The sequence below is a fragment of the Phyllostomus hastatus genome, unplaced genomic scaffold (genome assembly GCF_019186645.2).
Source record: "Phyllostomus hastatus isolate PE091 unplaced genomic scaffold, TTU_PhHast_1.1 phas_contig_17, whole genome shotgun sequence".
In the NCBI taxonomy this organism is placed as follows: domain Eukaryota; kingdom Metazoa; phylum Chordata; class Mammalia; order Chiroptera; family Phyllostomidae; genus Phyllostomus; species Phyllostomus hastatus.
Window position 1 is genome coordinate 18,479,650 of NW_025333664.1, and position 13,940 is coordinate 18,493,589.

Here is a 13,940-nt window from a genome sequence, read left to right on the forward strand (position 1 = left end):
AGAACGAGTTATTTTCAGCTGCTGACTGGAGACGGTGCACGTCTGGATACGAGAGCATTTCCACTATGGGACTGGATACAAACACACACCCGGCAGACTTAAAGAGTCTCAGACTGAGGAGAAAGCCTTTCCTTCTGCTGCTACTGCTGCTGCCGCTGCTTTTGAGGGTCCACTCCTTTCATGGTTTTTCCTGCCAAACCAGAGGCACCTCCGCTGCTGCCGCCGTTCTCTCTGGTGTCATTCAGCGGCTGGCCAGAGGATGAGACTCTCCAAACCCCTCACTTTCCTGCTTTGGCACCTGGCTTGGCTGGACCTGGAATTTATCTGCACTGTGTTGGGGGCTCCTGACTTGGGTCAGAGACCCCAGGGGGCCAGGCCAGGATTGGCCAAAGCAGAAGCCAAAGAGAGGCCCCCTCTGGCCCGGAACGTGTTCAGGCCAGGGGGTCACAGCTATGGTGGGGGAGCCACCAATGCCAGGGCAAAGGGGGGCACTGGGCAGGCAGGAGGCCTGACACAGCCCAAGAAGGATGAACCCAAAAAGCTGCCCCCCAGATCGGGTGGCCCTGAACCCAAGCCAGGACACCCTCCCCAGACAAGGCAGGCTGCAACTCGGACTGTGACCCCCAAAGGACAGCTTCCTGGGGGCAAGGCACCCCCAAAGGCAGGTGCTGTCCCCAGCCCCTTCCTGCTGAAGAAGGCCAGGGAGCCTGGGGCCCCTCGAGAGCCCAAGGAGACGTTCCGCCCGCCCCCCATCACGCCCCACGAGTACATGCTCTCGCTGTACAGGACGCTGTCCGATGCTGACAGAAAGGGAGGAAACAGCAGCGTGAAGTTGGAGGCCGGCCTGGCCAACACCATCACCAGCTTTATTGACAAAGGGCAAGGTGAGGGGGCGGGGTGGCAGGGGTACGGCTCAGGGGGAGGGGCATCTGCATGCGTGGAGGGGCCTTTCCGAGCCCTGACACTGCACTGGTGGGAGACTGTGTGTGCCTGGGGTGGTGTCCGGGACTATCCCACACATGCCAGGTCCCAGGGTGCTGGCGTGTCAGACTGGAGGCACCTGGGGTCACCAAGTCCAGCTCTTGCAAGGTGCAGAGAGGATGACTAAAGCCCAGAGAGGAGACAAGAGCTGCCAGGTGGTGGCAGAGTTGGGGACCAGCCTTTAAGACTCTTGATCACGGAGCCATGCTCTGTTCCTATGTGGACTGGCCAAACTTTCTAGGCTCCAGCGGTTTGTAGGTTTTCTCAGATGGCAGAGAGAGAAATTAATCTCTAGCCACCCATCATCCTGCAACTCTACCCTCAGGGGAGGGAGCAGAGGAGGCAGGATAGGGGGAGACAGTAAGTGAGGCACCTGGAGTCATGGAATGACATTGAGATATGTGGGGTTTGGGGGTGGACAACAGACCTAGGGTTTAACAGTGCGACCTTGGGAAAGCTCCTCCTCCCTTCAGGGTCAGTTTCCCCACCTGTACAGCTATATGGGGGCTGGACTGGGTGATTTCTGAGAGCCCTTCAAATATGAAACTTTGTGTCCTGTCCCAAACACAGGTCATTTTTATCATTAACCCCAGAGAATAAGGGCTCCCCTCGTTCCTCTCTCTGTCTACCTGGTGTTGCTGTCTCGGCCTTTCCTCCCAGCAAGGCTCTTCCCCTCTCGGGGCCTCAGTTTCTCCCTAAGTGTGACTGCTGGGGTGGATTGCAGCTCTGGTTCTCTGAGTCTCAGGACTTCGGCTGGCAGGGTGGGGGAGGGGTCAGAGAGTGGGAGAGGCTCCTCATTAGAGCTGGCCTGTGGGGGAATGACAGAAGGCGGGGGAGGCACAGAGGCAGCAGGTCTGGCTGAGGTGGGGGAGGTGGCCTGGCTGCCTGCCCAGTCAGGGAAAGCTGTGACCCCTTGGGGGCTCATAAAGTAAGTCCTTGTGCCCCCCAGCACTAAGGGAGCTTGGAGAGGGGGAGATGGGGAGTTTAAAGGCCTAATTAGTCACCTTCTAGAGCTATATATGAATGCTTCCCAATGGCAAATTGGTATTTGGGAAAGAGGGCATGCGGATTGGACAGACTACTGAGCTTCTTTTACATACGCACAGCCCTATATTTGTGTATACTTTCTGAATCACACGCATGTACCTATGTGCACACATGCTGTCTTACCTATATGTATACATGGAATCTTCTCACACAGACCCACACACACCACATACACTTTACATTTTGACACAAGCCCAGTCATTCAGGCACATGACATCATTTATTTATGCCACTTTCTCACTCACATGTGAACCCAGTCATGCACACAAACTTTCATACGCAGCCCCCCCCCCAACATCCGGCAGGTGAGACACATGCACAGCAAAATCATTAGACTGGGAAGCAGGGAGATTGGATTGCAGAGCGGCTTGTCATGAACTCACTGTGTGACTGTAGTCGAGTCACGCCCCCTCTCTGTGCCTCAGCTGTGAAAAGAGAACCCCGAGATTTTCTTTAAGGTGCAGTGGAAGCAGCTTCGGATTGGGTATGCCAAGTTCTAGGCCAGGGTTTCAACTCTGCTTTCTCTGAGCTGGGTGACTTGGAGCGAGTCACCTAAGTTCTCGGAACCTCTGGTTCCCGCTCTGGGAGAACAGGAGTAATTACAATGACCAACCCTGCCTACTTCACCAATGAGGTACCACATTCTATCACAGATAGGAAAGAGGTAGGTAGAAAGCCCTTCTAAAGCCAGTGTATCTCTCATATGTGTAGTGATGGACACAAACACCTAGAATCACTCCAGTCACCCCCAGCCACATCTACAGATAAACAACCGTACTCGGTTGGCTGTGTAGGACAAGGCTGTCAGCAGTTTGGATCTTGGCTTTTCTCAGAGTGGGGAAGAGGTTAAAGAAAGCTCTCTGGAGGGGGCGAGAGCTGTAGCCCTCCCCCAAGGCCTCGAGGTGACTGGCTTTCTTGACGAGGTTGCGGGGAATGACTTCTGGGTGTTCTCTCTAGATGACCGAGGCCCTGCGGTCAGGAAGCAGAGGTACGTGTTTGACATCAGTGCCCTGGAGAAGGATGGGCTGCTAGGGGCCGAGCTGCGGATCTTGCGGAAGAAGCCCTCGGACACAGCCAAGCCAGTGGCCCCCAGTAGCGGGCGGGCTGCCCAGCTGAAGCTGTCCAGCTGCCCCAGCGGCCGGCAGCCGGCAGCCTTGCTGGATGTGCGCTCCGTGCCAGGCCTGGACGGATCTGGCTGGGAGGTGTTTGACATCTGGAAGCTCTTCCGAAACTTTAAGAACTCGGCCCAGCTGTGCCTGGAGCTGGAGGCCTGGGAACGGGGCCGGGCTGTGGACCTCCGCGGCCTGGGCTTTGACCGGGCTGCCCGTCAGGTTCACGAGAAGGCCCTGTTCCTGGTGTTTGGCCGCACCAAGAAGCGGGACCTGTTCTTTAACGAGATTAAGGCGCGCTCTGGCCAGGACGATAAGACCGTGTACGAGTACCTGTTCAGCCAGCGGCGAAAACGGAGGGCTCCACTGGCCACCCGCCAGGGCAAGCGGCCCAGCAAGAACCCCAAGGCCCGCTGCAGCCGAAAGGCGCTGCATGTCAATTTCAAGGACATGGGCTGGGACGACTGGATCATCGCACCCCTGGAGTACGAGGCCTTCCACTGCGAGGGACTATGTGAGTTCCCCTTGCGCTCTCACCTGGAGCCCACGAACCACGCAGTCATCCAGACCCTGATGAACTCCATGGACCCGGAGTCCACGCCGCCTACCTGCTGTGTGCCCACGCGCCTGAGTCCCATCAGCATCCTCTTCATTGACTCCGCCAACAACGTGGTCTATAAGCAGTATGAGGACATGGTGGTGGAGTCTTGTGGCTGCAGGTAGCAGCTCTGGCCCTGTCTTCCTGGTGGTGCATCCCCAAGACGCTGTGCACAGGGGCCCCTCCTCGAGGTTTGTGGGATCACACAGGGGTCAGGAAGCAGCAGCCGGGAACATCTACACATCCTGCTCGAAAGGGGATTCCAACAGCCTTGCTCACTCTGCAAGTGGGACAAGGGCTGAAAGGTCCTTTCTATCTGCAAGTCCCTCTGTCTAAGGATTTCTGCCCTTCTGCTGCTCTGACTGGCAGGGACAGGCCCAGGGAGACAGACTCTGAATGGGACTGAGACCCAACAGACCTGGTTTTCCAGTGCAGCTCAGCCGAGGTCCTCTCCTTTCCTGGGCCTCCTTGGACTCTGGACTCTCCAGGGAGGGCTCCTCTCGGGAGAGCCTCGGGTGCTGCATCCTCCTTGAATCACCACGGTGCCTGGTGACTTTCTGCCCCTGGGGTAGACGAGATGCTATTGGGCAGGGGTGGGAAAAGAGGGGGAGAGGGCTTGGGCAGGGGTGAGGAATGTGGGGCTGTTAGACTGTTAGATTAAAATGTACATTGATGAGATAAAAAGCAAAACTGTGCCTAAAACTGTGGCAGATTTCTTGTTCACTCCAGGGGACACAGTGACCCCCCAAAGAATGACTGACCCAGGGAGGGGAGGTGGGTTGCCTCACGCATAAACCGGTGTCCAGGGCCCAGTCCCCGCTCCCAGTCCTGGAAACTGAAGTAGGGCCAGGGCTACCTCTAACCTCATTCCCACTCCTTCCAAAAGCCCATTGGTCTGGAGCTCCGTCTGCTCCGCTGGGGCCTGCCAACAGAGTTAGGTTTTCTTTTTGGCACTTCTTAGTCGAGCTGGTTGTCTCTGAAATGGATCCCTAAATGGGAGGGAAGTTGGGGATTTCATTTCCTCTAAAATCATCCCACTTCATTCACTAGTATCTGCTGCCTCCCCACCCCACCCCCACCACATACTCATAAAATGAACTGACTACCATTTAAAGGATCCTCTACCTCTCACCGGGGAGCCTGGGCTGCCAGAAATCTCTTCCTCCACTAGTGGGGCATCCCCTTGTTGCCCCTGACCCCTGTTCCTCACATGATCTTGTCTGTGGCCCTGCTGCTCCCTCCTGCTCTGCACCTTCCCTGCTCACTGCTCACCCATCGCTTCCTACCTGCTCTCCCCCCTCTTCAGAAACAGAGCAGGAGTCCCTCCCTTTTGCATCATACACGATATAAATACAAAATTATATATTAGATAAATAGCCTTCCCACTAACCCCAGGCAGTCCAATGCCAGGCACATCCTGACAATGTTTCCTACTTGGGGCTTTGCCAGAACTAAATGTTCGCTTCCCTTTCCCCACTAGGGTCTTCAAGGGGAAGCACGAGACGTGAACTGTTGGGAGGAGGGCGCAGCCCTCTGGTAGGGAAACCTGGGCACCTGAGTCCTTGTTCTAAGGGCTCAGGACTAGGGTCCGCCTGGCTGGAGAGAGGGAGGACAAGGAGAAGGGAGTCCTAAGCCTCTGCTTCCCACCCAGGGGGCCTCACCATTTTCCCCACCTCTCTCCAGCTGAGTCTTTGATTCCCGGGGCTCCTGGCCAAAGCTGTGTCAACAGTGGGGATCCCTGCCCAGCTATGGGCAGATCTTGTGTCCCTTCCCTCTCGACCCAAAGCCTGGGTTGTCAGGGCCTAAAGCGAGAGCCCCGTGCAGGGGGCAGCCTGAGCCTGGAGCCTCTCCCTCCCTGGCTGGGCTTCGTTGTGTTTGGCTGGTGGCAGGCCTGCAAAATCTGGAAGTAAACAAAGAAGCTGCCACGGCAGACAGAGTTCTGGTGTGTGTGAGCGGAGAGTGAGCCTGGAAGGGAGGTGCCAGGGAGGCCAAGCCGTGGGCTGTGGGCACAGGGTGAGCAGTGTAGAAACTGGGTGGCTGGAGCCCCAAGGGCAGAGAGGCAGGGGCGGAGGGGTCACAGGTGGGGCTGGCTCCTACACACCCTTGTTTTCTGGGCCTTATGTCCCTAGTTTCTTGGAAAGCCTGACAAAACTGGAGCTGCTCTCTGCCTTTGCCCCGTCGGAGAGTTCCATGTCGCCTCAGCCTCAGTGTGCTTCCTGCTAAAAGCTTCCATGTTGAATTGACTGCTGTGGCTCTGGCTCGATACCCAGGGAGCATCCTCTCCCACTTCAACCTGTGCTGGGTCTCTCTTTCACAAAAGAGGCACTCAGACTGTATACCGCCCCCACTCTCCTCCCCCCACCCCCACACCATGGAGATCCAGTCGGACAATTGTGGGGTGAGTAGGAAGAGCCCTTCCATCCTGACCATGGGATCTACTCAACTGCCTCCTTGGAGAACCATCTCCACCAGCACCCTCCTCCAGGCTCACTCACAACGAGCCGCACACTTGTACAGTTCACTCTTGTACCAAAAGGGTGCAAGGCTTAGACCATTCCTTAAGTTCAGAACACTCTCCCAGCCGTGGTTTTGCAGCGCTGAAGGGCTCAAAAGCCAGCCCAGTTTCAAATTTCAGATCTGTCACTTAGAGTACTTGGGCAAGTAAGTTAATTCCACGAATCTTGGTTTCCTCATTTGTAAAAAAAAAAAAAAAGTAGGGGAAGAGGGATAAACAGTATACCTGTTTCATAGGGCTACCTGTGAGGATGTGAAATACAATCAATACAGTAGCTGGCACAGAGGTGGCACCCAATAATGTTAGCTGTTGTCATTAATGTGCCTCAGACAGTCCCATGAAGCAGGCAGGGCAAGGAATATCACCCTCTGTTTTTACAGAAAAGGAAATCGATACCCAGAGAGGAAACTGCAGGTCCCCTATACGGCTCAGTGTTCTTTGTACCCTCTTTGCTCCTTTCCTGGGCCCCAGACTCCACCGACTCCAATCCTGGCAAGCGGTTGAATTACTCTCCTGGGGCTTGGCTCCCTCATCTTAAAAGTATCCCCTCAGGGACACACAGTGTTGTTGGCTCCTGGGGAGAAGTAGCTAAGCAGATCGTTTAGGGCAGAGAAAGTGGGAGGCCCTTGGCGGAGGGGAGAGGTGGGCAGTGCTGAGATGCCCCTCTCTTGGCCTCTCCCACCACCCTGTGTTCCAGGGCCATGAGTAGGAGAACCAGCTTTTCTGGGGCTTGGAACACACAACCTTGGGAAGCCGCGCAGACTGCGCTCTGACTCCACACCCGGTTCTCATGTCCAGTCTGAGCATAGATGTGAGGAAACAGAGTGGAGAAGGATGAGGCACGTATGCCTGAAGATCAGACAGATGCAGGTCCAGTTTTGATTCCATCACTTTCCAGCTGAGTGACTTTGGGCAGGTTACTTAACCTCGTTGAGCCTCAGTTTCCCTATCTGTAGAAGAGGGATAGTAATATTAAAGTTACTAGGCTTGAGAGTTTGGAGAGGAGATATTCATTCATTCCATCAATCTTTGATTGACTGATTGATTCATTCATTTATTAATCAATAAATATTTATTGAGAGTCTACTCTGGTCTAGACTTTGTGCTGAATGTTGGAGTAATAACACCAACCACAATTGTTAGTGCTTATTGAGGGCTTATCATGTCCCAGGTACTATGCTTAGCAATTTACATGAATTCTTGTATCTTGCAAAGATCATGTCCTCAATTTTCATGCATGACTGAAAGAGAAAAATAAAGATTCCAAAGGATGCTAGGACGATAAGTCTGTGATAGGCTGAATCAAAGGAGATTAAATAAAACACAGGTAAAAGTCAAATTACACATCTGGATGCAGGAAACCAACAGTACAACTACAGGATGTGAACAAGAATGTGATTTCACGACTTCAGGTGGGAAAGAGTGCTGTAGGGGGCTGTGAATCAATTGAATATCATGTGGGTGCTGAAATGTGAGCACAAGTGTGGGCTTCGTTAACAGACATGCAGTGTATAAGCCCAAGGACAGTGTGTTTCTGCTGTGAGTGGGACTTGGGGAGTGTTGGGATGGTGAGAGTAGGGGAAAGCAAAGTCAAGGGTGAATCCTGTGGTTTTTTGCTTGGGCAACTGGGTAAACAGTACGCTATTCAACAACAACAAAAAAGAGAACACGGAAGGAGAAATAGATTTCGAGAGGAAGATGATGAGGTCAGCTTTGGATATCAAGTTCAAAAAACTCTTTGGAGATTAGCTTCAAACAGGAAACACAGCAATTCTTCCATGAAATGATACAAAGAAGAAAGGAGACATGCAGATGATAAAAGCAAGTACTTGGTTTAGTGCTAGGAAGTTGTATTTCCTTCTGATGGCTTATAATTTCTGTTTTCTCTGTGAAATAGAAGGTGAGGCCATCTTTTCAGAGACTGTAGGAAGGGGTCAAAGTCAAGGTATGAAGAATGTGGAAAAAGTTCCTGTTATAGGTTGAATTGTGTCCCTTATGCAGGTACTTTAAAGTCCTAACCCCCATACTAGTAAATACGACCTTATTTGGAAAAAGGGGATTTGCAGATGTAATCAAGTTAAGATAAAGCATTAGGATGGGCCTAATCCAATGTGGCTGGAGTCCTTATCAGAGGAGAAGAGACACAGAGACAGGCACAGAGGAAGAAGGCCGTGTGATGACAGAGGCAGACATTGCAGTGATACAGCTGCAAAGCAAGAAACATACAGATTGCTGGTAACTGGCAGAGGGGAGGAAGAGGCAAGAAAAGATCCTCCCCTGGAGCCTTCGGACACAGCATGTTCTGCCAAACCCCTGATTTTGGACTTCTGGCCTCCAGAACTGAGAAACAATACATTCCCATGGTTTGAAGCCACCTGGTTTGTGTGTGTGTGTGTGTGTGTGTGTGTGTGTGTGTGTGTGTTTTGTTATGGCAGCCCTAGGAATCTCATGCAGTTATAAATAGCATATTGGAGAAGAGGGCAGAGTTGAGCATCACAGAGGATGGTAACCCCGTTTGTGGGGTATCAATAGACCCCTTGCATGCTTTTCTCTAATAGTTCTCAATAATCTGGATGAAGGCATATACTAAACAGACAGTTACAGTCCGACAGAAAGACTGTAGGAAAGACAGTCTTTCCAGGTGGGCAGGATAAAAAGACATTTGAGCAAAGGAGTTAATATTGGCAAGAGAACAATTAAAATAATAGACCACATGGTCTCAGCTAGATAGGAGAAGTGGTAAAGAGAAGAGGGGGCTGATAGACTACAACAAGAAGAGTTTAAAAGCCTGGGGGTCTCAGCAAGGTTGAATGACAGGATAAAAGCTGAAATAACAGGATGGTGGGAACACAGAATAGCATACATTTAAAATTTCAGAATTAAACAATTCTGGTAATGAGGGCCAGAAATAGGCCATGAGAGTGGGCAGGTGGACACTTCATAGAAATGGATTCATACTTATGAAAAAAATGTAGCTTCTTGTCTACAAGAAAAATGGTCTTCTTTCACTTGGCACAATGTTTACGGAGGTCATCCATGTTGTAGCATGTATCAGTTTATTCCTTTTTATTGCTGTATAATAACCACGTTTTATTTAGCCATGCACCAGTCAGTGGGCATTTGTTTCCACTTTTCAGCTGTGATGAATAGTCATACACAAGTTTTTGTGTAAACATATTTAAATTTATCTTGAATGTATATGTAAGAATGGAATCACTGGGTCATATGGTAATTGTATGTTTTTTCACTTTGAGGGAAAGTCAGACTCTTTTCCAAAGCAGCTGCACCATTCTACATTCCCATCAGTAATGTATGAGGGATCCAGTTTTTTCACGTCCTTGTCAGCACTTCGTATCATATGTCTGCTTGATTATAGCCACCTAGGGGGTGTGAGAAGAGGTATTTCATTGTGTATGTGTTCGTGCATGTGTGTGTGTGTGTTTCCCTATGACTAATGACGCTGATCACCTTTTCATTAACTTGATGGCCATTTGTGTATCTTCTTTGGAGGAATGGCTAATTAAATTCTTTGCCCATTTTTATCTTTTTTAAGATTTATTTATTTTAGAGAGAGGGGAAGGGAGGAAGAGAGGGAGAGAAACATCAATGTGTGGTTGCCTCTTGTGTGCCCCCTACTGGGGACCTGGCCCATAACCCAGGCATGTGCCCTGACTGGGACTCGAATCAGCGACCCTTTGGTTCACAGGCCTGCACTCAATCCACTGAGCCACACCAGCCAGGCCTTTGCCCATTTTTAATTTAGTGTTTATTTTTAATTATTGAAATGTAGAATTCTTTATATAATCTGGAGACAAGTCCCTTATCAGATATGTGATTGGTAAATATTTTCTCCTACCCCACATCTTTTCACTTTCTTGATGGTATCTTTTACAACACAAAGGTTTACATGTTTATGTAGTCTAATTTACTTACTTTTCTTTTGGTATCTGTGCTTTTGCTGTTGCATCTAAGAAGGCTTTGCCTAACAACTTTGTGACTATACTCTCTTATATTTTCTTTTAAAAGTTTTGTAGTTTAGCTCTTACATTTAGGCCTATGTTGCATTTTGAGTTAATTTACCATATGGTGTGAGATAGTAGTCCCACTTGATTTAAAAAACTTTTTTAAAAGATTTTATTTATTTATTTTTTTAGAGAGAGGGAAAAGGAAAGAGAAAGAGAGGGAGAACATTAATGTGTGGTTGCCTCTCACACGCCCTCTACTGGGGACCTGGCCTGCAAGCCCAGCATGTGCCCTGACTGGAAATGGAACCTCTGACCCTTTGGTTCTTGGGCGGGCACTCAATCCACTGAGCCACACCAGCCAGGGTGATTTTTTGAATTTTATAAAAAAATTGTGAATGTGTATTTTACATCCATGACTGTAATATCCTTGAAGGCAAGGACCAAGTTCTATTTCTTTGTATTTTCCATAAAACCAATGAGTAAATTTTTTTTTCAGAATTAGATTTTGATAGTGACATGGATATTTTTATTTTAATTTTAAAGGTAATTATTTAGATATCATACAAACTTCAAGTTAGACAAAAGGATGTATAGTAGAAAGTATATCTACCTTCCATACCTACCCTTTTGGTTCTCCAATCCTCTTCTTCAGAATCAACAACCGTAGCCACCACTACTGTTTCTTGTGGACACTTCCGGTGGTTTTTTTTATATGTACATTATCACACACTAAGGATAGAATCAAAAGTCTTTACCATGGCCAACAAGGTCCCCCAAGATCTGGCCTCTTAGGGACACTTTGTCAACTTCATCTCCTACCATATTCTTTTTTATTCGTTTGACTCCAGCCACAATAACCTCCTTGTTCTTCCTTGGAAGGACTGAGCATTCTCCCATGTTGGGGCCTTGGCACTTGTTCTATCTGCCAAGCATGCCCTTTTCTGAGATACTGACATGGGTCGCTCTCTCATTTCATTCACAGTTCTGATCAAATTCAGTGAAGTCTGCTTAGCATTTACCAATACCTGACATTGGATTATATTTATTTGTCTATCGTTTGTCTTCCTTTACAAGAATATAAATGCCATGAAGCAGGAGCTTTGTTCTATTTTCTACTGTGTTTTCAGCATCTAGACCTGGGCTTGAATCATAAGAAATGCTCAGCAAATACATAAATATATTTCAATGGCCCTGACTGGTGTAGCTCAGTGGATTGAGTGCTGGCCTGTGTACTGAAAGTTTGCTGTTTTGATTCCCAGTCGGGGCACATGCCTGGGTTTTGGGCCAGGTCCCCAGTTGGGGGCGTGAGAGAGGCAACTGATTCCTGTTTCTCTCCCTCTCTTTCTCCCACCTTTCCTCTCTCCCTAAAAATAAATAAATAAAATCTTAAAAAAATGCAAATATATATATTTTTAATGAATGACTGAATTTCAATATGGTGCCTACAAGGAAGTATTAAAATTCTGAGGGGTAGAGACAGTATAAAGAGAAAGATGAAATGTAGGGAGGGAGAGGGAGCTTTGAGACAACCGTGGAAATTGCTGGGGCTTCAGGCTGAGTGTTGAGGGGACCGGAGTTGATGAACAGTGGCGGTGGAGAGAAGCTGAGCAGCACTGGGGAGTTAAGGCTGAGGAGCAGCGGGAGGAGCACTGGGAGGGAGTCCACGTGAAACCCGCAGCCTCCATGGGTTCCATGCTAGACAAACTAGTCTATATCCTCTGCCTGTTTCCAGGAAGTTCCTCCTATTTTCTGTCTCTTTCTGTCAAGAAGGAAACTCTTTGAATATTACATCCCCTGTAGCCTTCCTTCTTTGGGAAGTTGCTTGTGATTATTTTACACCCAGTGTGTGTTAAGACTGACAGAGTGTTCATTCATTTGTTTTCCAACACCACTTTCAAGCCATTACCCCTCTACCTGGTGTTCCTTTAAGGTTCATGCTACACAGTCATGCTACTTCCAACTCCATGGACACTCTCTGTTTATCACAGACTTTGATGTCAGGCCTCTTCATTCTAAATCTAGCCATCATCCCAGGTAACTAAATGTCTGTGTAAATGACCCGTTCTTAATCATGAGCTCTCAGTTCTTTGAAAGCCTCCATTCCAGGTATTTCCACCTCCGCTTCACTTCAGTCACTTTCGTCCATAGTTACCCCCTGCACTTTGTCATCATTCCGAACAGTTCTAACCCTAAAACCTTAAATTAAAAAAATCTCCCGTTTGACCACATTTTCTTACCTTTTAAGCTCTCACTCAGTTTTGTTCATTACATTTTTTTTTTACTAATTTAAAGCTCCTTCTTTCCTAACAACCTCATCCTTTCTGTATATTTTTCACTATACAGATTTCCTGACTTATCACTGAAACCTTCTTGACAATATCATCACCTTCTTTGTGCTGATGACATTCATTCCATGACCCTGAGAGAGCTAATCCTTTATTTAGCCCAACTACCAGCTCTCTCCTCTATTAATCCTAGGTTAGCAAATGGTTTTGAAGAAAAATCACATAGAAGTAGATTGGCACCACTAAAAGTTCTGTTCTTAAGTGTACAAGATTACTCAAGAAGACATTGGTTTTGGCCCTGGCTGGATGGTTAGAGTGTTGCCCTGATCCACCAGGGGTGTGGGTTTGACCCCCAGTCAGGGCACATGCAGGAATCAGCCAGTGAATGCGTGAGTGGGTGGAACAACAAATCCATGTCTCTCTCTCTTTCATAATTAATTCATAAAAAATTAAATAAGAAAATATTGGTTATAAGAATAACAATAAGGAAACTATCTGTCAACTCTATCATGTGATAGAAGAGCTATTAAAAGGAAAGGAAGTGGATTTGTATGGAGCAACATATAGAGAATTTAAAAAAGAAACTGTTGAGTAATAAAAAGGAAGCAGCAAAATAAAATGTATGTTGTCAAGTAAGTAAAAAAAAAAAAAGAAAGAAAAAACCCATACCAATGAGAATGATATATTTTCTAAGGGAATATGGATATGTATGTGAAAGCATTAAGAAAGATCTGGAAGGAAATGCAACTTTAGAGAGGGTGGGAGGGTGTGGGGTTCAAGGTGGTGGTAAAAGGGATTTTAGCTTTATCTGTAACATGCTAATTTTTAGAAAAGAAAATGTAATCATGTATCTCCTTTCAATTTAAAATTAATAAATTAAAATGAAAAAAGAAGAGTCAACAATTTCAACTAGATCCTCCATGTTTCAGTGGCCTCCTTTTCTTTCATTCTCTATAACTTTAAGCTACATCTACTCTTCTAAACTACACTTTCAAACCAACTGCATCCCTAAGTAGGAAAAACTCCTCTAGTTCACAGAGAAAATAGAAGCCATCAGAAAGGAAATTAAACGTCTTTAATACAGTATCTTTTCAATCCTCTTTCTTGTCTGCAACATCTCAGTTAATCGTCTCTTGTGTGAATTATTCACTTGGTGTTAAATTTGCAGTTTTTCTATCACATTTGCTTCTTGAGTCTGATTAATAAGAATGCTTTTCTCATCTCTTTTTAATAAGAATATTTTTCTCATCTCTTTTTAATAAGTGATGCCACTTGTCCTAACTTACGTGTGGGAGCACTACACCGTTGTTTTTCAGTACCGCACAGGGAAGCTACCTGCTTAAGTACAGAAAGCATCTTCATTTCAGCTGATGAAATCCTTCATATGAAAGATTATTGAGGGAAATATTTATATTCTGCATAAAAACAAAACTAATACTA

The 13,940-nt window shown here is 47.7% G+C and overlaps 1 protein-coding gene across 1 annotated transcript; it reads left to right on the forward strand.

Moving 5' to 3' along the window:
• The first annotated feature begins 259 nt into the window (after nt 1-259).
• On the forward strand, nt 260-4,175 carry GDF5 (growth differentiation factor 5). The gene is made up of 2 exons (XM_045833445.1): nt 260-884; nt 2,986-4,175. The coding sequence occupies exons 1-2, from the start codon at nt 260-262 to the stop codon at nt 3,858-3,860; spliced, it is 1,500 nt and encodes a 499-aa protein (XP_045689401.1). The 3' UTR covers nt 3,861-4,175.
• Nucleotides 4,176-13,940: the final 9,765 nt, after the last annotated feature.

Coding starts and splice junctions, on each gene's coding strand:
- GDF5 (XM_045833445.1), top strand. CDS start 260: ATGAGACTCTCCAAACCCCTCACTTTCCTGCTTTGGCACCTGGCTTGG. Junction 885..2,985: donor CTTTATTGACAAAGGGCAAG/GTGAGGGGGCGG, acceptor TGTTCTCTCTAG/ATGACCGAGGCCCTGCGGTC.